This window comes from Patagioenas fasciata, chromosome 6 (genome assembly GCF_037038585.1).
Source record: "Patagioenas fasciata isolate bPatFas1 chromosome 6, bPatFas1.hap1, whole genome shotgun sequence".
NCBI classification, from domain to species: Eukaryota; Metazoa; Chordata; class Aves; order Columbiformes; family Columbidae; genus Patagioenas; species Patagioenas fasciata.
This window is the reverse complement of record NC_092525.1, coordinates 31,148,502-31,174,681: the sequence shown is the minus strand read 5'-3', so window position 1 is coordinate 31,174,681 and position 26,180 is coordinate 31,148,502. Positions and strand designations below refer to the sequence as shown.

The window sequence follows — 26,180 nt, the reverse complement described above, 5'->3', positions numbered from 1 at the left end:
TACCTTTAAGAAAAAATATTTATTTATAAAAATACACTGGGATCAGTTTGAGAAGTGTGGCAATAAATACAGTTCGAGGAAGAAAAAGCATTTCTACATGGATATATTATGGCACAATAAAAGGTAAATGCACCATCAATCATGGGACTTCTGTTGGCTCAAGACTTTGTACAAGCTCCCTTTTTAGTAAGATAACTATTTCTAAGTTTGGTCAGTGTTGATAATGGAATGAATACACAATCACATATGCACACTTATGTCTAATGCAAGACTTACCATTAGCAAACATTACCTTAGAAACATAGGAATGATATTTAAATCACTAACATGATGTCTTAGATTTAATTGGCATAGACCACAATTAACTTTAAGCATGAAATTCTTTTACCTCATCTGGAAAAAGAAAAGCTGTAAATATGTAAAATGAAGGCTTAATGTGGTATGTAAATACCTGCTTAAGTAGAGATTGTGAAAATGCATAGCTCCTTATTAGACAACCTGGCTGTACAAGAGCACTCCCCCTTTCACAGTATTCCTTTACTTCATATGCAGTTATTGTTTATGCTGTACACTACAACTGTTACAGCACTAAAGGCAACTAGACAGGGAAGGGGCAGAGAAAGGAAAAGGAATGTATGTAAGGCAATATTTCTTTAGGTACGTTAAGCGTAGTGTGTAGGAAAGACAGGTAACAATTCCACAAGGCTAGTTTCGTTCTTACTGAATAAAATAATGGACTAATACTGAACTCTTGAGGCAAAGCTAATAATCAATGCCCTGGTCACTGTACTGACCATGGTAATCTCTTTGATAGTCATCTTGGTACTCTCCATGATAGTCATCAGGGTATTCTGCCTGATAATCGCTATCGCTGATTTCTGACCCGTTAGTTCCTGTCCCTTGGCTGCCGTTATGAATGACAGGTTCTGTTGGTGCAGCACAGTACTTGGGGTCATATACTTGTCGTCCAAGCCCATACACACTCATTCCCTTCTGTGAAGCTACTTTGTTGGTACCCATTTGTAATGAAATAGTTGAGTTATCCACAGGTTGCAATATGTGCTTCTGATCATAGATGTCTCTCCTGGTACCTGGTGCCAGCATACCCGCCTAATAAAACAGGATTGTAGAGGTTCAGTAAGCAGGTCAAGACCTGTGATTACTACATTTATGATTACAACAAGTACACCTTACTGGAAGTGCTAGAAAGTAGCAATTAAAGTAGAGCAAAACACAGCACAGCAGCTGTGTTTACCTACAGCTCGTAGGTAAGTCACAGAATAAAGTTCTTTCAGAAATGTCCAGTTTGTTTCCCTCCTTGGAGAGAATGTACCAAGTGTTCAGACTGAGGTAGTGCCCAGGAAACAATTTATTTTTTGCCTCTGTCTGGTTAATACTGGAAATGAAATTACTGTTTTCTTCTAGTATAACACAGAACCAATTGGGAATTCTAGAGGCAGCAGCTCATTTTTATGCCTTAATATATTCAGCACAGGACATGCTGGTTAGTGATAAGAAACGTCAGTTCTTTCGTTTTACCACGTAAAAGTACAGCTGAGCTTTACCCTCTTGCTGCTGCCAGTTAGACTTTGCTACTGCACGCCACTCAGGGACTCTCCTACCCCACCGGGTCTCCATGGTACCGGGGTCACACGCAGTCCTGCTTACCTGACTGGCTCCTTTGTTAGTGCCCATCTGTAGGCTAATTGTCGTCTGGTCAAACGGCTTATCAGTTTGCATTTTTGGATCATAGAGGTGTCTTCTCGTTCCATAAGCAGTCATGCCTGCCTGACTGGCACACTTATTGGTGCCCATCTTTATCAGGGGAAAGAAGAGATGGACAGAAAAAGTGGGTTTTATTTATACAGCAAGCACGGTCTAAGGAAACAAATATGGTTGGTAATTCTGATGGCTGGTGGCAAAAGTAATTATGGTGCAGGCTTTCCTTGACCACTACCTGTAATAAATTACCCTTTCTCCATACTGAGGTTCAAAAGGAAAAATAAACGCAACTGTCAACCTAAGGGATTTCAGTGACTGGCATTTGCCCAACTGCATGTACAATTAGAATGGCTGTATGCATCAAAATGTAATAATTCACTTTTATTCTGGACAGTAATGATTTAATTGCATCACCATAACTTCTTCACCACAAGAATTTTAAGATTTTTATAACAGTTATTGTGGGTTTTTTATGACTATTAAGGAAAGTGGAGAGAAAAAAGGTTACTACCGTATAAGGAGCCTTAGCCATCCAAAGACACCTACTTTAAAACCACTGTATGGGACAGAGGTGATACTGCTAAGATTAGCTGTTCTTTCCCTCCTTATCACTCTTATTGCAGGTTTAAAACAAACAGAAGAATTTTCCAGTCACTCACTTGAGTTTATAAAGCAAATTAACTGCTTACAAGAAGTAAAATCTCATACCTCCTTCTGTGATAAGAATATTTTATAATTCTGCAACTGTTTTTGCATAAACAATGTCAGTTAATCAAAACAGGAAAGTCCTTCTCAATTATAACAGATTAACTGCAAACTCAAATTTCACACTTACCTGCAGGCCAATTACACTTTGACCAGCTTTTAGTTTTCCTGCATCAAAACTTCGTGCTTGTTTCTCTGCATATTTGACACCAATATCAATTGTAGTGTGAAAACCTTTGGTTTTTGCCTATTTAGGAGGAGGGAAAATATAGTATTTAGTGTATGAAGTATGTTTTCTGCTACTGGAACACTGGTTTTCCTGACCCCGGGCTCTCAAGTGATACCACAAACAGGTTCATCTCTTATGAGAAACTCTGTGCTGGGGGGTGAGAGGAGGTAACGGTTCCCCAGGCCATTTGCAGGTGGCAGCGCGAAGTGACCCAAGTATCTTGTCAGCAGGATATTCTGCAGGGATTAGTGTTCTGTGAATGGAGACACAGCTCCTGAGCAAGGCCATGTGCAGTCAGGAATTATGGCTCTGAACTCCCAGCCTTCCCTGGAGGGATGCAGTAGGACACAGCCCTCAAGGGCCACCTCTGCAGCATCTCGGACTCGCAACACTATCCGTCCATCCCCCGCAACAGGCCGTATGCTGTTTTCTGTATCTACGAGTGGAAAGAGTGCATCTGGACTGCCGTGTAGATTTGTGCCAGTTCCAGGGATACAAATACTTACCAGACCTGCTAGGGCCACTAAGGTAGTCTGTACTTGAGTCATATTTCCGTTTTCAAAAAGATCATTTGCTTCAAAAATATCATGTGGCTTCATGCCGTAGACTTGGATGGCTTTGATAAAATTCCCAATGTTCTCCAGCTAAACAGAAACAAAAAAGCCAGTTTTCTACTCAGTGTTTCAATTTAGAAACTAAGTAATTTTAAGGCTTTCTGGTGTTGGTTTGGTTGGTTTTGCTTGTCTAAGTTCATTGCCTTATACAAACTGGATAAAATGGTTGATGTGGTTAGGAGTGACTGGTAGGAAGTTTGATATTATTTTTCATTAGTTTTAATATTGACTTAGAAATCAAGCTAAGGTTTTATAAGGCCCAGCATCTCTTCATCAGTGAGAATCATATACTTTGTTAGAGGGGTCTTTGACAAAACTGCCTCAACTGTGCCCTTCTAAAAGAAATCCTGATCTAAAATTTGCTTCAAATTGGAAAATTCACCATAGTGTCCATGCTGTTTGACTTCAGCCACTGATAATTTTGAGTAAAATATAAACTATGTGGATAGCAATAACATTTAACTTGGTTTGAAGGTATTATCTTGCACAACTCCTGGGACAAATTCAACTAAGCTTTTGGGGTTTGTTAGCACTTTTTAGCACTCTGCACTGTAGAAATTGGAAAGCAATGTGGAATATAAGGAGTAAGGACTGAATTTCATTTTTCCTTCTGAAGTCTTTAGAGGTATTCAATTTTTTTTAAATAAAAATTCTCCACCATATTTAAAGTATTCAATGCCTATAAAAACAAGAGGCTGATATAGTGGTACTAAGCTAGACCCAGCAACAGTAAAGGCAGTCAACTCTAACCAGCAACCCTGCCAATGTTTGTTCTAAATGCATGTTGTCTTTGATAGCCCCTTGTGGGGAAAGTGCTCCCTAGAACACTCATAGGAAATCAAATCTGGTTTGCACCATATTGTTTTCTGAATTCTGTTACACAACCATTTATTCTGAGACTCTTGAAGTCCTCTCCCTCCCCATCCTCTCCAGCTGCTTTCTCAGGAGCACACTTCATAGGAATGTCCAAGTACAGGCAAGCTGTTGACCCTGCAGTACTGCCTGGATGGAAAGATCCAGTTGTGATTTAATAGAGAGTTAACAGCTTTTTTTTAACTTGGAAAAAGCCCTTACTATATGTCACTATGTTTTTCTTCCATCTGAAATTTCATCTAACAGTTAAAGCATTGCTATTAAATATGTATACTCAGCTACCATTTATGTCCAAGCTCAGATATAGTTGCTTTCTGTCAAATGCTGTTCATGTATGCAGTATCCTCAATTGTTGTGTATGTATCATAAACAAAACTTGGTGCTATTCAGATTTAAGGTGTACCATATCCACAGCAAATTTGTTAATACAGAACGAAAGAACTGTCTGAGAGTTGGAGGGGTTAGAGGTGGAGTTTTGGGGGTTTTTTTTGTTTTACCTGGTGCCAATTTAGTTTTGATTGATTAATTTTCTTCACTGATCCTGGCTGCAGCTTATTTATAAGCCTGGGGAGGTGAAAAAAAGGGAAATGCTTAAACAATAAATCTCAACCTTATACCATCTGTGCAGGCATTATATATTTTCATTCACGCTTTATTAGTTGCATTACTTTCATCAAAATGGTTAATGTTCTGGTTTATACAGAGTGCCTAGCTCAGATCTCATGTCCAACAAGTCTAACACACCATAAGAATTTTTGCGTGCCATTTGATTATTATAGAAAAGAGCTTCACCATTAAATTTAGAAATCTTTGCTGAAATATAAAGGAGATTTAAGGTTTCATTCTTCTCCACAATTTCAATGAAGCTGTCTCCCACCCTACGGTCAGCTAACTTTGACTGTTATTGTTGATGTGTTTAAAGGGGGAGTCTTCAGAAAGTCCCTCCTTATTTACTCAAAAGTGGAAAACTGCTAAAAATAAGGTTGGTTAATAAATAAATGCTTACTCGCATAAGATTATGCCATCTTTTAATCCCAGTTGGAAGTTTGCACCAATGCTCAGCCCTGTAACCTCTTCTATCCAGTTACGCAGATCTTCTTCTATCTGGGGGTCATATTTCAGGGCAATCTGTAACACAAGTAGTTATAAAGTTACTTCATGAGAGAAAACTGCAACTGTTTCCCCCCAAATCTGTTTCAAAGAGTATGCTACAGGGTTTGGCCAGTACTGTGTTTTATGTATCAGGGTACACATGTAAGTCTTTATCCCTTTTACGACAATGTTTGTGGCTTTATTAAATCTTTATTTGAAAATAGTGCTTTGAAACACTTAACAGTTCTTCCTACTGTAAGAATTGCTGGAGCTCATGAGTAGGCTTTTGACAGCTTTAGAGGAATGATGACTTTTTCAAAAAGAATATTCTACCCAAGCTGTGCTTTAGCAGGAACTACGGAAGTGAAATAGTGTGTTATGAACACAAGAATTCTGAATTACCGTGTCATCAGAACTACTGCTCAAGTGCAGATTTCTACACAGGAACTCTTATTTAATACATTATAAGTTATTCTGCCGAAGATTATTAGGGTGGGTTTGCTCTTTTTATCGAGGTTATGATTAACAGAGATGAACCAGTAAGTTTTGCCCTTGTGCTACAACATTAAGAGTTATCTTGCTGGAGATTTTAGGGGTTGTGTGTGTGGCTCTTTCAAATTTAAGCTTTAGTGTGCCTGCTATTTCTCTTTGGCCTTGCTGGAAGACACTGATCTCATGTCTTAATTGCAAAGTTAATGCACCATTACTTTACAAAAAGAGAACCTGAAAGTTCAGCGATGTGAGCAGTTAACAGGCCCACGTGCCACACTCTGCCCTTCGTTCCTCTCCCCTGAAGAGACTAAAAGCAGCTCAACCTTCCTTCAGCCTAAACCTCTTACTTTTGCAATACTTTTTAATATTGGTGAGTTGCAGAAAAGGAATTCTGTCATTGGAAGCATTCCTACTTTTCCTGCAAACAAGTTATCTAGTACAAGATTTTAAGGCGTAAATAAACTCCACTAGTGCAGAGGTTGGCAACACACTTGAACCTTCGTTAGATGTTGTCCCACATGGGTCAGTGAGCAAGACGGGGAATGAGGGAGCCACTGTGAGAAACCTGACAGGCCGGCACAGAATGTACTCGCATTACTTCTAACTAACGGAAAATGAGCTCAGCTACTACCAGTTACTTACAAATTCCTAACAAGAAACTCATGTAAAGCTGTTCACATTCAGATCAAAATGAAAAGTTCAGACTTTTTACATATAGTCTTAGACTTCAGCCGAGAAAGGCCAGATATTAGCAGCTATTTATACTACAGGAGATTATAGTTCCAACCAATCTGAATTACTTGGATAGATGCGATTTCTACATTTTGGCTAGCGTTAGTAATCCCAGACTCCAAACTGACCAAACTAAAAATTACAGTGTTCTGTTCTCTATTTTTCTTCTAAGGGGAATGGAAAATTCCTGTATCTCTGGCTTTACTTCAAAAACTTCTCTGAGTAATACTTATTTTCCTTAGACTATTTGTAGTAGTGGTGCTATGGTGCCTTAGTTACAGATCAGGATAATGGACTAGCCCATTGTCTCATTCAGATCTTGATTGAGATGTAAAATTTTGTGCAATATTCTGTACAAGATAACAAGTACTTGAGTGCTTAGACCAAGGCTGGTCTAAAATAATCAAGACGTCCCTTTTCTCGCTGAAGAAAAAAAAAAAAAGGAAGAAAGCTGAGGTGATAGTGTGAGGAAAGTGTCATGATTTTTTTTCATTTGATTTTTATTCACATCTTTTGGATATTAGGCAGCTGAGAAATGGACTAGAAAAGCGAGCTGGAGTTCACAGTTGCATAGGGGGAGCTGCTGTGAAGCTGCGCAACCCCATCATTTATAGCGATGGGGTAACAGCAGGGGGTGGGCAGCTCCTTTTCTGAGAGGCTACCAGAAAGGTTAACATTTGAAAACAGTATATGAGGAAGCTGTTATCATTTTTCTCCTTCCTAACCTGCTGAATACCTTACAAACTACTTTTCATGCCTATTTTTATTTCCTATGGAAACAAGGCTTATGTGATCTTAGTTTGTCTCCCACAGAACATTTGGTAGAACTCAAACTAGCTTGTTCAGACTTACAGAAGAGCAGCAGTCTTGGACATGAGGTCAGTTATTTTGTGTGAAAGTAAATATTTGTGCAAAGGAGACTGATCCCAAAACATCCCCAGAAGAGTGAAACATACCATCCTACCCTTACTACACAGTAGAACATAAAAAGATCTTACAAAAGTGATCTCACCCACAAAATCCTAAGCTACGTGTAGAGATGAGACATACAGGAGATAATACGTTTCTGTGCAGCAGTTCAAAAGGAAAAACAGGATTTGTAGAAAGACCAGAACTTGGTACGTTCTGATATGCCAGTTAGAAGGGAGCGGACAATTTGGGCTGTTCATTTGTATGTTGACAGTTCATGCTATGTGAAATTCACCATTCTAACCTGCATATGGGTACAGAGAAGGGCTTAAGCTAATTTCTTCCACAATTCTTTAGTTAGAAATGTAACAGATATTTTGCTTTCTGAAAATTCAGGCAGTTTCTGTTTAAGTGCAGCTTAAAGGAAATGCTAAGTCATAGTTTAGCCATCCTGCAGCTGGAATAGTCTGGTATACAACTGGAATTGTCTTTCTACAACTTCATTTATTTTTAAACACTAGGAATAGCTTCTTTTTTTTCTTCTTCTTCTTTTTAAAGAGGAAATTAAGTCTGTGATCGTGCCATCAAGAGACACGTTTTAAACATCTGACTCTATCTCCTCTGTCCTCATATTAGAAAAAAAAAAAAAAGAGAAAAAAGTAAATATGGAAGCCAATAAGAGTGAGAACCCTGAAGACTTCTGCAAGTGTGGCTATTTGAATCTTTCTTGGCAAGCATATAAAAGAAAAAAAGAAAAGGCAAAAATTTTCATCATTTAATACTAAGTGCATTCCATATTTGAGATTACAACTGAGCTGACCATTAAATTGCTGCCCCATTTTTTGGGGAACTTAGAAGTAATCGGATGGAATTTTATCACTTCTCCTGGAAAACATTTACTTTATGCTGGAGTACTTTCACATGGGTTCAAATCTTGAGTGTTTCAAGAGGTTTTAAAGTGTCATGCGGTATCATTACAGTGCTTATCTAGAGATAGGAAATAAAAAATGTTTATACATGTGAGAGAACTTGTCTTATTGCCACTAAAAGCACTGCTATTAAATCTGCTAATTTTCTGATTTTTCTTTGCTACTGTACAGTTTTACTTAAATTTGGGCAAAGCTTGTGTTTTGATTTTGAAATGGTGGGAAACTATGTTATGAAGAGTGAAGCGTGTTGATAGTTTCTGTGAAAATTAATCTATCTGAAAAGCTAAAGACATGGAAACTTAGGAGTCTGGTTTTAAACATATGACAAGAAGGGGTTAAGTAAGGAGAGTGACAGGTCAGGCATTACCAGGAGCCAGGTTATGCTTGCTCTGAATCCTTAGCGTCCTCAATCCGATGGCAAAACCAGGGGTTATGTAACACTAAGTTAGTGAATACTTCATATTTTCCACATGCCTATCAGTGTCGCTCCAGTTTTCCTCTGATTGCTATCTATGAGGGGAAGTTGGAAGCATTGATATAAATTGAAAAAATGGTGGCTTTTTCCATTACTCCTAACATGCCAAAACTTGATCCATTCAAAGTACTGAACTTCCATGGAAGATACTTAAATCTTACAAGTCCATAGCAAAAGAAAATATCGTCTACTAAGGCAGCTTCATTCAAAGTATTCGTCATCGGTGCCATGAAAAAAGCTACAGATCCAGAACAGTGTAGAAAAGCTTCAATTGTAGTAACGGATATAAAGATTTTACAAAAGTTTAAAATCAGATAGCAGGAAGCCAATTGTTAATTATTTTGTTATGACAAATCTTGAAAGATACATACAGCTGTAAATGCTATTCTTTTTGTTGATGCTTCAGACTTATAGTTAGAAATACCTTTGAAAGGAAAAAAGTTAATACAAGTGGTGAAAATGATGGGTGATCTAAGCTGGTTGGAGGAAAAGAGTAGGTGTTACTTGCTTATTACAAGTTCTCGACTGCTAGTAAAGTTCAAAATATGGAGGAGTTGTCTTTGTATTCAGTTTAGAAAAAGCTACACAAAATTTGATGATTAACTGAAAGGTAATCTTTTGCATAATAAGAAGTAGCAATTTAATAGTTCTACTACAAGTAGTCTTTAGAAGACTGACAGTACATATCACCATGCTACTGAAAGTCACAAGTAAAAAGCAGTTGCAGAAAAATTGGGTTCATGTATTGCTGTCCTTTTGAACTTTCTAATTTGATTTTTAAAAAATAATTCACTTATTTTCAACTATAGCTGTATCAAATCCCAACTTTAGTTAGTTACAACTCTGCAAAACACTCCATGTTGTATCAGAATTTGTGAGGAGGGAGGCAGAAATCTAGAAGACTTCTCCATGCCGTAAGAGAACATTTTGAGTGTGAGGTTCTTCAATACCAATTAAGATCGCATTAGATTTGGCTTTTTCCTGAGCTTCACACACATTAATGCGATTTTAACATAATACCAATGGACACAAATTTAAGTTTGAGGAACTAAAATGTCTCATGTGCTTATCCTGCTAAACAGTGACTGTCATGTAGAGCCAGCACTAAAGACTGCCTCGTTAATGATGCAGAAGCAGCAAACTCCAGTTACACTAGTACCAGTATTTCAGCTAAAAATCTTTTTTTTTTTTGTATAGTAATCTTCTATTACAGATAAATTAAACACTACTTCTCTGTTACCAAAAACTGATGCACTTCAATTATAGGGCTGCAGTTGTTGTTGAGTAGAAAGACTAGAACTTGGGGATCCAAGAAGTCACTTCTTCCTCTTATTAGGTCATTCCTGTTTTACATGCCAAGATTCATCTTTGAATGTCAGATGCAGCTAATAACTAGCAGGTGATGTGATATACACACATCTATGCCCATGTATGCCTAAGGCTAGAATCCTTGGGTTAAACTGTATTCCTCTGGCAACTTCACACCCGATTCTTGCCTCTTGTTCTGTTCAGGTAGGACTTTCCTGTTTGGGACCTCTCACAGTGTGAAACCCCTCCCTCCATCTGTAGCACAAGAACGGCAATCATCACTGTTTTTATCAAGTGTATGGAGTCCTGGAAACAAATGAAGTTATGTTGGCCAACTTCAAGGGACACAGAGAGATCATTAAAGTTACTCAATGTGCCTGCAGCATGTGCAGTTTGAGTGATGATGTTAACCAGTATTTCACACCATAAGTGATATCATATGGACTTTCAATTGTCCTTTTATACTAATTTTTTCCAAATCACACAGTACACACTGTACACTAAGGGCTGTGTATATGCCAAATCTCCAGTTTAAGAGTTCAGCTGTCTATATTGCTATTACTCTGGAAAAAAACTGTAACAGTATCTCAAAAAAGAGTTTAAGCACACTGCATAGGTTTTTAAAAGTCACTGAGACTTAAAAAGCAGGTTATGAAAGATAAAACTTTCGAAGTTACACGTCATGTGATAACAGTTGCACTTCTTAGTTCTGATGAAATTTTTGACTAAAGCTTCAGGCTTTATGCCCCAACAACAGGGATCAAATGTTTAATGTGCAGCATGCTAAATTTAAAGTACTAGTAAGCGTTTGAAGAAACTGCTCTTTGATCTAAAGTTTTAACAACAAAAGCACCTGCTTGTCAAAGTGAGTGAACATCTCTATCACAGGAATGGTGTTTGCCAACAAACCCTAAAATTTATATACATATAAAAGTGCAGCAAAATAGGTTGTATGTTGCTGTTTTCCAAGGTAAATAAAGTACAGGGCCACATACAGCAAGAGAAACACTCCAAGATAGTATATGAAGAGGTTAAACACATACTTTTCCACAAAAATGAATAGAAAAATAAAGCCCTCAGTTTTAGGTGTTAATATTCTTCATAGGATGAAATTTGGTGTGGTCCATATTCTTGCTTGAAGTGACACAAAATTAATAGTTTTTCAGTCAAAAAAAGACTGAGTAGAGAAAGCTTACCAGATTTCTTATAAGTATGGAAACATATTCATCTCATACTGAATTTAATCCAGGTTTAGCCTTTAGTATTAATTTTACTTTTACACATTTAAGTCATAAACTAATGAAAGCAAATAAAGATAACTAAGGGAAACTCCAGCTTTTAAGACCTAAATTTTATGTTTTAAGCAGCAGTTTGTTCCTATACCAACTTTTCAAGTTTTATTAATTTGTAAGTAAGTGAAACTGATTTTTTTTTTTTTTAATGCTTCCAGTGGTGCCTAAAAACACTTTTTGCATTGAAATAAGTACTACGCTCAGGAGTGATTTGTCTTGCAGAAGCCAAAGATACCCACAATGATACTTCTTTATTGTTTGCTTGGCACTAGTTTCCAATTAGATCTTTCTCCTTCCCTTTTGAAGGCTTTATGATGGCAAGGGGGAAGATGAAAGCATAATTATCTCCTGATATCAAGGCAGAAGCTCTTAGAAGCCTTTACTCCTCAGAAGTGGGAGTGAGGCAGGTTACACAGCCAGTCCCAAATTATCCCCTGGAATTGAAGCTACCGGCACCTGAGTTGCCCCATTCTGTTCATCACCTGCTGTTACAAGACGCAGTTCTGAATCTCATGTCTAAAACTTACACAGCAAAACATCTGGGACAAAAAAGTGTTAACAGCTTGCTGGCTATGCATATTACTAAGAAAATGGCACAGAAAAGTAAGTGTTATTCTTATAACCAGGAAGAATGGTTTTCCAGCATTTTTTTTTTTTTTAATTATACAACTGAGTTAAAACTTCTGCATTAAAAGTCTATGGTGTCAATAGATTACTGTACATACCTAATTTGCAGCTTTAATTGTGAGGGAGAGTGAGAAGGACATAAACAATATTTTTCTGCTCTACAGTTTTAGTTGTCTGGAGTAAATAAATGGCATACCCTTTGAGATGGAGAACCTAAGACAATGGGAAAATGCAAGGTTTTGATTTTTACTGAAAGTGGGTTAGAAGAGGGAGTGACAGGATACCAAGGTTATTGTCACGCGGAGCTTCTTGCTATCTGAGTTACCAACCTAATGGCCTTTCTTCATAAGGACAAATTCAAATTCCCTGCTAATTTCATGTATGTTGACCAGGACAGCATCAAAAGCAAATGCCAGAAGAGGCATATTTGTGCACAAGAAACCCAAAAGTAAAGGGAATGTAAAAATCCAGATGAAAACCAAAGGGAGAAATACTTAAAAAACAGAAAGCCACCATTAAATATGCCCTGGTATTTGAACATGTATTTTTTTCTGTCATTATGGACTGTTGCACTGTGTTAATGCTCATATTGAAAGATCTCACTATATCCCACTACACTACCTAGCACACAAAATTTACAGCTGCATCCATAATATTCAACAGTACTTTTTTGTTATTTGTAGTATCATTGGTAACTTGCCAACACCTCACTCTTTTCTCTGTAAATCAAAATTTAGACCACTATCTTTAAATGCAGATAAATATTAATTCAAAATTCCTGGCACTCTTCCCATAGGCATCAGTTTAAACTCTGTGGAGTAAGAACAAGTCATGCCTCAAAGTTTCCAAGTCATCCTACAAGTAGGATACCCACAGTCATGCATGGCGTTTGTTGCCAGATCAGCAGGCTGGAAGAACTAGGTGTTCTACTCCCTGGCTGTCCAGTGTGAGTTTTTGGCAGCTTGCAAACTACTCACAGAGCAACCCCCACCATCTCTCCCCTTGAAGTGTGCTAACAGCTCAGGTGTGTGCTTGCCTTGGCCCAAATTGTGGTTCTCTCTCACTCTCTGCAGCTGTGCTACTACAGCGCTCTTCCCTCCATTTTAAACTTTCTCACACTTCTTCTCACAGTTCTTGTTCTTATCGCTTCTTGTCAGAGTCACAGTTTTCTGGCTTACAACTCTAATTCTCCTTAGTCATCAGCTTCCACTTCCAATTGTAGCACCTTCTGGTCCTGCCACCATACATCATACTTCTTGATATCGCACTGTATCTTTAGTCTGTATATTGCTGAACAGTTTATATTTCTTTGCAGTATATAGTTTTAGTAATCTTCACTACCTATTCTTTGGAATTGTTGCTATTTTCATTTTAAAAAGCACTGGGATATGAAGTTTCTTCTCAGCTAAGAGTGTGTTGATCCAGCCTGCATCACAAAAGCCCGCTATTCCCTGAGGAGAACAGATTCTCTTGGCTTTGAAACCCACATCCAGTCCGACTGGCTTGAGCTGTGATACGACACAGCAAACCTGGGCAGGATCCAACACCACTAGCTGGGAGGTCTTCTGAAACAAAGTACTGAGCATGGCACTGGAAATACTGGTAACCTGCTGTCCGGACAGACTGCAGTGATAGCTAGTTGCTCTTGTTTTGGGGGTGGGGAGGAAATAATCTAACAAAACAATCTGGTGCATAAACAGGGGAAAAAAAAGAAAAAAAAAAAAGAAAATCTGAAAATAACCTAGTTTTCCTAGCAGTAAACCAGGAAGTTCCTCTGGTTAAACAGCTCTCAAAAGCTAGAAGGAGCCTGCAATACAAACAGTAAGATCAATGATCATTATGTCTTTCTGAGAGTACTTTTCTGATCTATTGCTACTACAGCAATCATATATTCTTTCAAGTTTACTTATTTTTCTCCCCCAATACAACAGCTTTTAAAATATGTCACATTACAAGCAAACTATTGAGACTCTGTAGCCCTTTTCCAAGGCCCAAGTGTGTTGATAAGCCTTCCCACTTCACCTTCCAAATAGGACCACAAAATCTGATTATTTTAGCCTGAGTATCTCTCCACACCTTTTTTCGTCTCTTCAAACCCCCTTCACTTACCAACAACAGCAGGATTGTGTTTTACAGCAGCATGCAGCTAATTAAAACTCAAACACACCTCTCAAAAAAGTTAGTTAAAGGAAAGTGAAGCCTGTTGATGCAAGCTTCGCTAAATGTTACTCAAAATGCACATTGCCTCTTCAGTAAAAGCACAGCCTGTGCTGCATTTTCTCAGCACCCTTTTCAAAAGTAAACCTCAACACTGCTGCTTTGGCACCTCCTTTGCCTCTGCCCAGCAAGCTCGGACACTTGACTGTTTGCTGCCACTGGAGATCCCAGGCTTGGGCTTGACTGAGAAATGGACCAGATGATGTGGCAGGTCCCACGGTAAGAGGCATTTCCCAGCTAGTGCTCAGTGTTTCCCACCCAGTGCCCTGGATCATATTTGGTCACTTGTCAGCCGCCTCTGTTTTAAATCCATGAAACTCCCATTTGCTGAACAGGCTAATTGAGTTATCTTGACAAGTATTCATAAGGAAAATACAGATTTCTCTCATTCTTACCACCGCTTCATCTTTGCACAAAATGATTCAATCTGTGCTTTTCGTAATTTAAGTGAAAGATACAATTTATTGAAAAGTTCTTTAGCTTCTACTAGATAGCAAAGTCTGCTAGATTCACCTTTCATAAAGGTAGTAGATTAAAATCTCTGGATCCACACATAGCACATTTTTCTGGTTGAGGTAAATCTTCCCCATGTCCAGTTTTCTTAGCAGAAGCACAAGGAATGCAGATTGCACACCCTAAGCTTTAGAAGATCTCAACTATCAGCTGCTTCATACTATTGGTTTGCTTTACTACCACCAAAAAAAAAAACCCAACCAAAAAAACACCAACAACAAAAAAAACAAGGTAATAATGAATTCAGCATAAAGAATAAAACATAAAAATCAGCTTTTGCTGCCCCCTGCCCTCCAACCCCCACCCCCTTCCTGGGTGTATCTCTGATCAATTTAAGTTCAGTAGGTGACATACAATGTTAACCATACTCCAGGAAACACCAAAAATACTTTGGGTATGGCCACCCAGGCAAGTTGTGCTTTAAACATACGAAAAGAGTTCTAAGAAAAATATAATCTACAATTAATGTGATATTAAAAAAAAAAAAAGCTATGACCATAAACACATTAGAAAATGTTTACTTAATTTTGTAATAATATCCATCTTTAAAGGCCTACAATTGACATTTAGAAGATTACTGAAGGAAGATGAAATTCACGTGAAATTTACATAGCTCCTATGGGCAGTCCTATATAAATCATAAAATCTGTATAGCAGACAGCTGGACAAGTATCTTTTTTTAAGTTTATTATTAGAAAGACTTCTAGCTCAGCTTTTTATTTAATGAAAATGTAGTTTAAGGTATGGAAAAATGAAGCTATAAGCTCACTATACTGAAGTTTATAACTAGTACAAAAGAAAGTGCTATTGTTAAAGCAGGAAAGACAGTCAAACTGCTAAATAAGAGGTTCTGGTTAAACACCCTGTAGTAACTTCTAAACCAACATTCAGCAATCGAGCAGGTGCAGGAAGAACAGGCAGCACTGCCGGGGTGGGCGGCGGATGCACAAACACACTGCATCCAGAATTCTGGGTACCACAAGGTCAGCTGTAGTCTCGCTACGCTGTGCACCTGAATTCACTGCAGGTTTGACATGCACGAGCAGCAGTACCTGTGGGCAACACTGTACTGCAAATGGAGTGTGAGACAGGTCTCAATCCTCAATCATTTAAGGTTCCATTATTCTTCCGTGGAACAGAATGCTTGGGTGCTCTGACTGAACTCTAACTTTGTTAGTTATGTTTTGTTCCCATTCTTTCCCATCCATTCAGAGACCAGTTATTTAGCCCTGTTTAATCTCACAGCTTTTTTATTAACTCTTTATTAAAAGCTGCTAGATTTTTTTCAAATAGAAGTACCTTTCCAGATCACGAACATTTTCACAGCAATATTTATCAATGATAAAGGATGCTATCAAGACAGACCATAGTAAAAAGGCAACAGTCTTCATTTTCTTAGAAAGTTGCTTGTACTTTTTACTTTTATCAGTGCATGACTAATACAATGATGTCAGCAAGGTAAGGGGACATCTTACAAAAATAAGCAACGAACATTTAGTCTTAGAACACCAGATGTATCTGCACTACATATGCTTAATTGACTTAACACCGTAGTGACGTTCACATATCATATATCATGTAACTTCAAACTGATCCCACACAGTTATAAAGTTAACCAAAGCAGTGGCAGCTCAAGCTGGTCACGTGGTGGGAATCTCAACAGGAGCCACAGAACAGGTCCTGCTCCAGCACATCCTTCAGCCTGGTGCATGCTGGCCTGAGCTCCGTGTTCTGCTCCGTCCATGCTCAGCTCCGAAGGGACCTGTTCTGCAGGGGCTCTGTTAGCAGTGAGGTCAGAGCTGCCTTTTACCACAAACATTTGCATATAACCAAATCCCTTCCCAAGTGCAGGTGTCTGCTATCCCTTATCTTCTGCTGGCAAGGCTTCTAGCACTTTGTCAGTTAATTAGGGACAACAGAAAAACACTTTTCAATTAAATTACTGTTATTCAAGCAAAACCAGAAATACTAAGATGATGTTCTCTATCTAAAAATAAGAGACTTTAGCAGTGGAAAAGTCAACAGGACAGCAATATAACAGGACAGCTCTCTTGACAGGAAAGCAAATAAAGGGTTTTTTATAGTAGTAATATCGATTTTTTTTTTTTTTTTTACTCAGTGAACAGCCATGGTCCAAACATGCAAAGCAAGGTAGGAAGACCTGTTTAGAATCCATCTATAAGTCAACCAGCTAGGATCTGATACAGTAGATCAGATCCTCTTTTCATGGAAGCATTTCAGAACAGCAAGGAAACTAAGGCAACACAGTGCAGAAATAGTTAAATATTCAGCTGTGCCTCACTGCTATGGCCCTGAGAGAGCAGCACTGCGCTGCCAGGGTCGGCTCTCACTGCCAGATCCTCCACTGTCGCTAATGCCTTCCCAGCTCTGTAACTTACGCATCCAGAATCATAGCTGCTTCACCAAGGAGATGGCATATATAAGGAAAAAGAACTTTAATTATGTCTCTGCTCCTAATATCTACTACACTCTGCACTTGTTGGAGGAGGAGGGAGGAAAAAAAAAAAAAGGAGGAAATAAGGGAGAGGGAAGTTTGAGGGGTTTGTTTATTTTTAAAGAAAAAAGGCCCCAAACATAGAACCCCTCGCAGAAAGTCAAAACTGTTTTTGAGAAAAACACTGTAGTTCTATCCCACTAAAGAGAAACAACGTAAGTTACTCTGAGGTATTACTGCAAAATCAAAAATACTCAAAAGACAGCATTTGCTGCTGAATATAGCTATACAAGTTAACAGTACTTCAGAATCAGATACTTAGAAATAGCATTTTTAAGCAAAAGAGTCCCTCTTAAAAAGAGAAGGATTTTCACATGATCTCACTTAGAAAAAATCTGTTTCAAATTGCCCTACGTGTCCTGGCCTCAAGCCCATTTTTACTGAAGGCCTTTCCTGTACAGTTCCATAGGGGATGGGAATCTCTACAAAGTTTGCCTTAAAAGGATGTGTCATATGCAGAGTGTATATGGTGTTACGTAGCTACAGAAGCTAACAATTCTGAGTACAGTGAAGTTTCTATCCTTTAGTCTTCAAGGTGAATTGTAAATCAGTTGGAGGCAAAAAAAAGCCTCCAAATTAATGTTCTTACAAAAAAAGCTGAGATGAGGGGGAAAAAAAAAAAAAACACCAAGAAACAAACAACACAAAACCCAACTGATGTGGCATTATCTCAAAACAATGTGTGCATCCATCCATCTTTTAAGGGCACTGACTCAGCAACAGGAATATAATAGGTATTTTTCTCTAAATTTTAAACTAAGTCTAACTCTGAAACCACACAAAAAGCTGTCATCTGTACAATTTAAACAATACTGTAATGCAAATTAGATGTCTTATTTTCTGAGACTACTAATCCCATTTAATCGTCATGACTGTCAAACTCAATTTTCTTCAGAGGTGTTCTGGCCATAGGACTTACACTGTCAGGTTACATGTAAAGGGTGCAAGACTTGATACTTATCCCACACTCTTTAATGTTAATGTCAGCAAGTTTTATGTCTTTCTATGACCAGTAAAAGCTTAGTAAAAGTTTATTATTCCACCAGAAACAAAGTCACTATAATACATTTTATAAATTCACCAAAAGTGCTTTGAATTTTAAGTGCAGACAGTGTTGTTCCTGAGGTTAAACATAGACAAACTTCACAGCAAACATCCTCACTCCTAATTTCCCCTGGCACTGTGCTTTGCTGGCGGCAGCACTGGCAGTTTTGTCTGTGCCGTTCTCTGCCTGCTCCACCTCTGCTTTGATGCTCGGGAGGTAGCGGCAGCTAATCCTGGCTATGGATGCCATTTATTGCCTTCCTCCTAGAAAAAATGGTGTGAGCCAAGAGACAGAACTGGAAATTACATCCATCACACAGGGCTTACCACAGGACAGCAATACATATCTCACAGTTCAAGAACGGCTGTGTGCTCTTCCAAGTGGCAGTTTTGAGACACAGGAGGATTCCAAAAGACAACTGTCACTGTGGCAATGACAGGTCAAGGCTTACTAGGGATTTAAACCATTGAGAAAAAGAAATTAACTCCCCTGTCAGCTGTTTAGAGCAACAACTGCCAGATGTCACTCTGGTGGCTGCTTTCACAGGTTTGTTTCATCTCACCTACTTGCAGGCCACTGAACAGTGACACCAGAGATGGGGTATGCCTACCCAGTGGGGCTGTGCAGGGGCTCCCCAGGGCAAGTCCCCTTGCTTGTGGGCTTGGGCAAGTGTGCAGAATGGGCAATGCTTGGCTGACAAACACAGGAGGCTTTGATCAGATGGCAGGAGTGCTAACGTCCAAAGTGCTGGCAAGGGAAGCATTTGCATGGCAAATTACTTGCTTCTGCTTATCACAGAAAGAGATGTATTGTAGGTATGAATGTCAACTCAGTGCTACATAGGTTGTATCACTATTAGTTTGTACCTGCTAGTAGGTCTACTTAATACTGCTGTAGTATTGATAATTCTATTGGAGTAGCCACAGAATTAGAAACCTATACCTGATACGTGCTCAAGAGACCAGACCTGTCCCTGAGACAGTAATAGTGAGAGAGGAAAACTGATTAAACACACCAGGACAGGCAGGGCAGACACTCTGAGGTAGACAGTGAAGGATGAAGATGAATGGAGACACTGTAGTTAAGATTCTCCACTGCTGGAATACCTTCCTCCTTTAAAAAAATAATCTAACCAAAACATGATTTGGGCTGCTGCATTAATACTTCTCAATCAATATGAGAACCCCTCACACACGATATCTTACACTAGAATACAAATTAATAAGTTACTACTGCTTAATAATTCTGACATTTCACTGGGCTTCTTTAAAAAAAATCCTCTGCAAAATTTCCAGCAAAGGGGTAAACTCACAGTTCAGCAATTCAAGTGGCAAACGTTCTCAGAAGTGTAAGATGCTTCTGCTCAGAAAAAGAACACCATGTGATTTGCAAATGGAGCATCCAGCAGGACCATTTGATAGGGAGTGTTGTTGAACCTTAGTTACTGAAATTCAGTATTGTCAGTCAAGATAAAAATAAGCATCAGAAAGAAGTACCCAGCAGTGATAATGGAAATCAGTTGGAAAATACTCATCATCTGGTTGCTCATACGTTAAAAAGAGAGCATCTTAAGACTGATAAAATACAAGTTGTCATTGTTTAAATCACTAATGTGTTTTAAGTGATATGTGTAGTTACTCCGCCAAACACTAAGTTTAGCTATGGAGTTATTTCATTGTCATATTCATGTTTTGTGAACAGTTTTGCTGTTGACTGAGTCATCAAAACTGTACCATTAAGTACTATTATGTTGAATGCATTCTGTGCTTTTAGTTGACTGTTTTATTGACTAAATCTACAGTAGAAATTTTCATTCAGTACTTTGTTCATCTCTGTATTAAAATTATAAAGGGGGTTTGGGAGCTGCTATTAAAAAAAAAGGATGCTTGAAGGTTAACACACTGAGAGATTTCTGGAAGACAAATACAAAAGACAAAGTTATAAACTTGTTCATTTGAACTGCAGATTTGTTACTAAAGCCTGGATCCAACTGGAAAAATTTCACAGTTCTTTGGAAAAAATACAGAAATTGGACACAAAGAGAAAAGTTTCAGTGCACAATGAAGCTGATTTGTAGCTAGTAAATGTGATGTGATAAACTATTAGAAATCATTAATTAATTGCAGCAAACTGAAGTTCAGTGCTTGATCCTGTAAAACCCTTCTGCTGCTTCCTCTAAAATTTCCTTTCTAAAATCTCATTGTATATATTTCTATTATAATATTTCTGACATAATCAAAATACTGGATTTTAAATTTATCCTCCCTGCAACAAACATAAGATTTTTATTATGGAAAGGTCACACAACCTAATTTTATTTTAAACTAAATACCTGACTTTAATTCCAAACTTGTAAATTGAAGATATTACTACTTCAAAAGCTACATAGAATTCTACGTGTAAGACAATTGGTAATGAAGAAATCCTATACTGACAGTTATCAGCACAGAAGACACCCACCTGTGCACTCAAAGCCTAAGTTCTCATTGCCTTTATCTAATGCAGTCTTCATTTTTATTACATCCTTTTAGAAAACATCAATAGAAATACTTTATCACCAGCAAACACTCCTACATAAAACTGAGTGAGCAAAGGTTTGCTAAAGGAAAATAGTCTATGGGAAATGTGGAAGGGTAAAACAAGTATATAGTAGGAGCAGTTACACTTTAGGAAGGAAAAGGGTATTATTACAGTTTTGAAAGGAGGGGTGAGAAAGAGGAAGGGGAGGGCATAACAGTCCAACTACAGGCAGCTAAAACTTCATGTAGCTTATTAAATCACTAGCTAAAAAAAAAAAAAAAATCTGAAAGATAATGATAAGAGTCTGGTTTCCAGTTAAAAATGTTCACAAAAAGGTAATTTTTGGACAAATAAATTTGTTTATTTGGCCTGAGCAAGTGAAACACACTACAGAAGTCTTCTCAGCACATTCAGAAGGAACATAATAATCATACCTGGGACTGGTTAGCATTATTTACCACAGACTTCATTGCTTTTTCATTAATCCATATTTGCCCTCAAGAAGGAAAGCAGGAAGCACCACTGTCCTCCTGCACACTTGCAAAATAGGAGATATTTTGTTTACAGGCTTCATTTGTCTACCAGCCTCTAGTTTATAAAGTTTATTTCCCCCCTTTTCCATATCCCTAGCGCTTGACCTCTCAGGGTGGCAGCCGCAGGGACTAACTCACATCAGTTATTTTGCTGTCTTCAAAAACTTTAGAAAATGGTCCTGGCCAGTGCCAGGTTGTGATGGAGGGATGGATTGGAAGGAAGATGAGAGACCAGAGTCAAGGCACGGGATAATCAAATGCTATGCAAAGTTTAAATCCTCATAAAGATGTATTTCTGCCCATCCTTCCTTTCACATGGAGATGAAACTGGCAGTCTATCAAACATAAGAAGTGGAAAAGATAAATGCCTGGCTGATACAAATACTATTTCCATGGGCGGGGCAGAGTCACTAGGAAGCAGTCGAGTGAACTGGAACCTCTCCTGCCCAGCGTTCCTGTTTGCTACACACCTTACACAGCGACACAATGGAGCAAAAGCTGCTGCTAATTTCTTACCTACCCCAGCTGTAAATTAGAGACAAATATAACATTGGTTTGTAGCTTTATCTAACTACACCATCATCTCAAGCTATGCTAACCTCATACCGCAGAAACTCTCCCATTGCTTAAGAAAATTATTTATTGCCTGCAGAAGAAACTCCCCTTTCAATCAGCTTAAAGGGCTCCTCACTGAATATTTGTTTTGGATCAAGTATCTTCTGTGATCTCAAGTAAACAGGGAATCAGCTTCAAAGGGATTACACTGGTTTGACTACCTGCACATTTCTCATGCAGACAAATTTCCTTACAGCTGGGAACCAGTACACAAACTCCATCCTCTTTGTAGGAATGAGGAAAAGAGATCCATAACAGAGACCAAACACCTTATCGGTGTACCCTAGGGTAAAGAGCAAAACAAGAGAAAGGTGGAGCCTCTAAAGGACAAAAAAAAAAAAAAAAAAAAAATTTCTAAAAACCAAACTAAACAAAGTTAAGCTTAGAGATGGAATCTTGAATATCAATTAAACAAAATTCTTGTAAAGCATCAGGATGTTATATTCATCTATTCAAATACCATAGCAAACAAAAGGTTTCTCTGAACACTAATTCGATGTCAAATGAGAAAATAAAGAATAAAAACCAAAACCAACAGACTTTTTATCCAGCACAGCCGGGCCCTCAGGCAGCATAGCTATCAACAGGAAAACACTGCTTGAGGCTTAGCACTGAAAAGTCAAACAAGAGCATCTAACTTTGACCATCATTTAGGCAGGGAGGTACCACAGCTACTTACAAGCATCAAACCAACACATTAAAAAAATAAAACCTAACATAACACAATAGTTTGCACAAAGGTCCATGATTTAGAATGTGTGATTGAGATCAGTATCAAAAAGTTGTCCACCAAGAGCTGGAAACTAAACTTTGTTCTTCAAATCTTTATGAGACAGAAGGATCTGGAAAAAAAAAATTGCTGATGTTTACAGAGACATTATTCTCTGATCCTCTAGAATTATACAGAGAAACAGACATATATCTAATGCACAGACTCATGTAAAATAACTCTACAGGACGTAAACAATATAGGTGTTTATAACGTAACTGCTTTGAAATTTGACCTCTTACAGTATAAGCAGCATTCTAAAAGTTCAAAGCTATATCTTTTGCCAGAGTTTTTGTTGTTAGTTGTTTTTTTATGTTTGCCTATTTTTTTAAGGAGGTGAGTTCATTTGTCTTTGCATTTTAGTAACTTTTTATGACACTACTGTACTGACATTTCCGAGAACTGCAGCAGAAGCCTGCACACAAACTGAAGCTGCCACAGAACATCCATCCCTCTGCAATATATTTGCATTGAAGAATGCAGAGAACATGAGTGAAGTAACAGACACGGGAAGATAAAGTAGAAGACTCTTTGCATAAAGGCATAAAATACACCCGTTCCAAGCTCTGTTGGAAGAGTTCCTGTCAGGAGGCCCTAAGGAAGCTGATGACAATAAGAAACTGAAAGAAAGAACAAAGAACTTCTTCCCATCTTGTTCCCATAAGGGATCACTGTTAAGCCTATATGATTCTGTCAATATTTTTTTTATAGTAGAAGGGCATTTGCTTTCTTCCTAATTCCCATGCAGTAATACACAGCATATGTTTTATTGTCTTTTTTCAGACTGTAATAGATAAGCCACTGTAATAGATAAACCACTGAGTTTAGATGTTGGGAGCAATCACTCTGGAAGACATTTGGTTACATGATGTCATCAAATTTTGGAGCAGAACCCCACAATCATCCTGAGAAAGCCAATAAAGAAAAAACAAAAGTATCTTTTGTAACATTTCCAACATATTAACTTAGACTTTCTACATAACTTACAATGTTTGAGGCAAAATACTTTCCTCCCTCCTCCCCTTTCTACTCAACCACAAGTAAAACAGGATTTGGGGATGTGCTGAAGTCTGAAACCAGACATGTGTGAAATAACCAGTTATTAAATACCACATTCAGAATTTAAGCCTGTGAATAAAGACACAGAGCACTAACTTATCCCTAGTTATTTACCGGTGTAATTTTTTTTTTTTTTTTTTGCAAAGGTTCCTCCGCTTGTCAGGTTCACTGTAAATTAACTAACTGCATAACAGGACACTGGCATAAGCACTTTTTGTTCCACAGAACGTGAAGAAAAACCCAGGATAGGTCAGAGCAGCCCAGCAAAGCAGCGCACACGGGGCGCACCGCGGGCCCGCCGACTGTCAACGGCGACTCTTGTGCTGTTCCACCCGAAGCACCGGGCGCGGTGAGAAGCCCCTGTAACGGCGCAGGCCGGCCGGCTGTCCCTGCCGCAGCGCTCCGGGTACCAATGAGCGGTCCTGGGACCCGCGCGGCCCGGCGCCCCCGCGCGCCTTTGTGTGCCCGCGCCGGGCGGGGCGGGGCGGGGCCGCGAGGGGCAGACAATGCGCGGTCTGTGCGGGGCCCGCGCCGATTGGCCGCGCGCCGCCCGTGCCCATGATGTCATGCGGCTGGAATGCGCCGCGCGGGGGGCCGGGACGCGCCGCGCGGTTCATCTGCTCCGCTCGGGCCGGCTGCGCCCTGCCCCGGCACTGCCCCCGCACCGCCCCCGCTCCGCCGGCCGCCGCACGGGCTCGGGACGGCCGCGGGCCACAGCGCCCCGCCCCGCGGGGTCCCGGCCAGAGGAGCGGGGACAGCGCCCGCGGGGAACAGCGGGACGCCCCGTGCCGGGGCTGCCGGCGCGAGCAGGTGCAGCGCGGTACGCGGCGCCGCGCACGGGCCCGCCCGGTGCTGACAGCTCTGCGGTCCCGCCGCAGCAGCGAGTTTCGCGAGTGGCGCCGCGCAGGACGGCGCTGTCTCGGGGCCGGCGGCGAGAGCATCCTTCTCGCCCCGCCCGCCGGGACCTGGAGGCAGCGAAGCCCCGCGTCCCGTCCTGCCCCCGTCGGTCCGGCGCAGACAAAGCCCGGTCGACCCCCGCGCCGCCGCCCGTACCTTGTTCTTGACCTCGGCGGACAGCCCATAGGAGGGCCCCTTGTTGAAGTGGGTCATATCGGCGGTGTGCCCGCTGCCTGGGGGCGCTGATCGCAGGCGCTGGCGGCTCCGGGCTGAGGCGAGAGTCCGCCCGCGGCCGCGGAAAGTTCTAGTCCCTCCCTCCCGGCCCGGCCCCGCGGCCGTTGGGGCCGCCCGCGCCGCCAATCGGGGCGCGGGGCTGCGACGGCCCCTCCCGACCCGCGTGGGGAGGGGGCGCGCGGCCGCGGGGGAGGGGCGTCCGCCCCACCTGGCCCCGCCCCTCCCGCCGCAGGGAGCCGCCCGCGGGTCCGGCCGGGGCGGGAGCGGAGCTGGGGAACGTCAGCGGGAAAGAATCCGCTGCCACCCAGGGCCGCCGCGGGGAAGCGCCGCCGGGAGCTGCCGCGGAATGCGCCGCCGCCGCGGATTCCTACCGCATGCGGCGCCTCCGCGGGGGGACGGGACGGGGGGGGTCTTGGTGAGGGACCGGCGGCCCCTGCCCGGCGCTACACCGTCGCTCCCCGCCTCCCCGCCCCAGCTAGCGAAGCGCCCCCGCCGGGCCGGGTGACAGTGCTGGCGGGGAAGTCGGGGAGGACGGCAATGGCTCTCCCAGGCCTGTCCCGCACGGTGCGAGACCGGGGGCTCCCGCCCGCCGGCGGAGGGGAGGGCTCGGAGCCCCCGGTCTGAGCAGTGACCGGTCCCGGGAGGGGCTGGCTGCTGGGAAAGGCCTCGGCCGCTCACACAAATAGCCTTCCTGCAGTGCGTGATGTCTTGAACTACTTTTGAAATTCCTTTAAAAGGTTACAAAATCACAGGAAACTTTGAAAAATGCCGGGAGACAGGGAAAAGGGGCAGAAAAAAAGTGCGCAAGTCATTGCAGTGAGATGAAGGTGGAGCAGGACAATGGGCTCATCTGGAGCTCATCGTTTTTCTGGACCATGTTGTGGGCATGAATCCGTGCGAGAGCGGCACCTCTGGGTTTGGGTGAGGGTCACTCCTTCCCCACCACGCTGATGAACCAAGGCAGGGCTGTGCTGGCCACCACTGGGACAGGCAGCCAGGCCACTCTGCACCCGGAGTCCCGTTCCCCCTTGGAAAGCACAGGGCATGCGTGAGGTTTGTGTGCTGGGCATACCAGTGGGATCACACTGGTCCAGCCCGGGGAGCGTCTGTGACCGGCAGTGGGCTGTGGGCCACCACTGGCCTCGGCAATGAAGCCACTCTTGAAAGAGAGCACATATTCAACACTTGGCTCATTGAGAGAAGTGCTTCCCTGGAAAACCAGAACTGCGTTTTCTTCAGTGTTACTGTAACCCTGGACATACAA

The 26,180-nt window shown here is 40.9% G+C and overlaps 1 protein-coding gene across 1 annotated transcript; it reads right to left on the bottom strand.

Moving 5' to 3' along the window:
- Window positions 1-25,003, bottom strand: CNN3 (calponin 3). The gene is made up of 7 exons (XM_065842290.2): window positions 24,839-25,003; window positions 5,150-5,271; window positions 4,641-4,707; window positions 3,163-3,300; window positions 2,558-2,674; window positions 1,669-1,815; window positions 1-1,110 (listed from the first exon to the last, which is right to left on the bottom strand). Exons 1-7 carry the CDS (start codon window positions 24,893-24,895, stop codon window positions 763-765), a joined length of 996 nt encoding a protein of 331 aa, XP_065698362.1. The 5' UTR covers window positions 24,896-25,003; the 3' UTR covers window positions 1-762.
- Between the last annotated feature and the right edge of the window lie 1,177 nt (window positions 25,004-26,180).

Bases quoted from the DNA above. Each gene is read 5' to 3' on its own strand.
- CNN3 (XM_065842290.2), bottom strand. From the start codon at position 24,895: ATGACCCACTTCAACAAGGGGCCCTCCTATGGGCTGTCCGCCGAGGTC. The intron at 4,708-5,149 runs GTAAGCATTTAT...TCACCTCCCCAG, and splicing joins GATGGCATAATCTTATGCGA to GCTTATAAATAAGCTGCAGC. The intron at 1,816-2,557 runs GTAAGTGTGAAA...CCCCTGATAAAG, and splicing joins AAAGTGTAATTGGCCTGCAG to ATGGGCACCAATAAGTGTGC.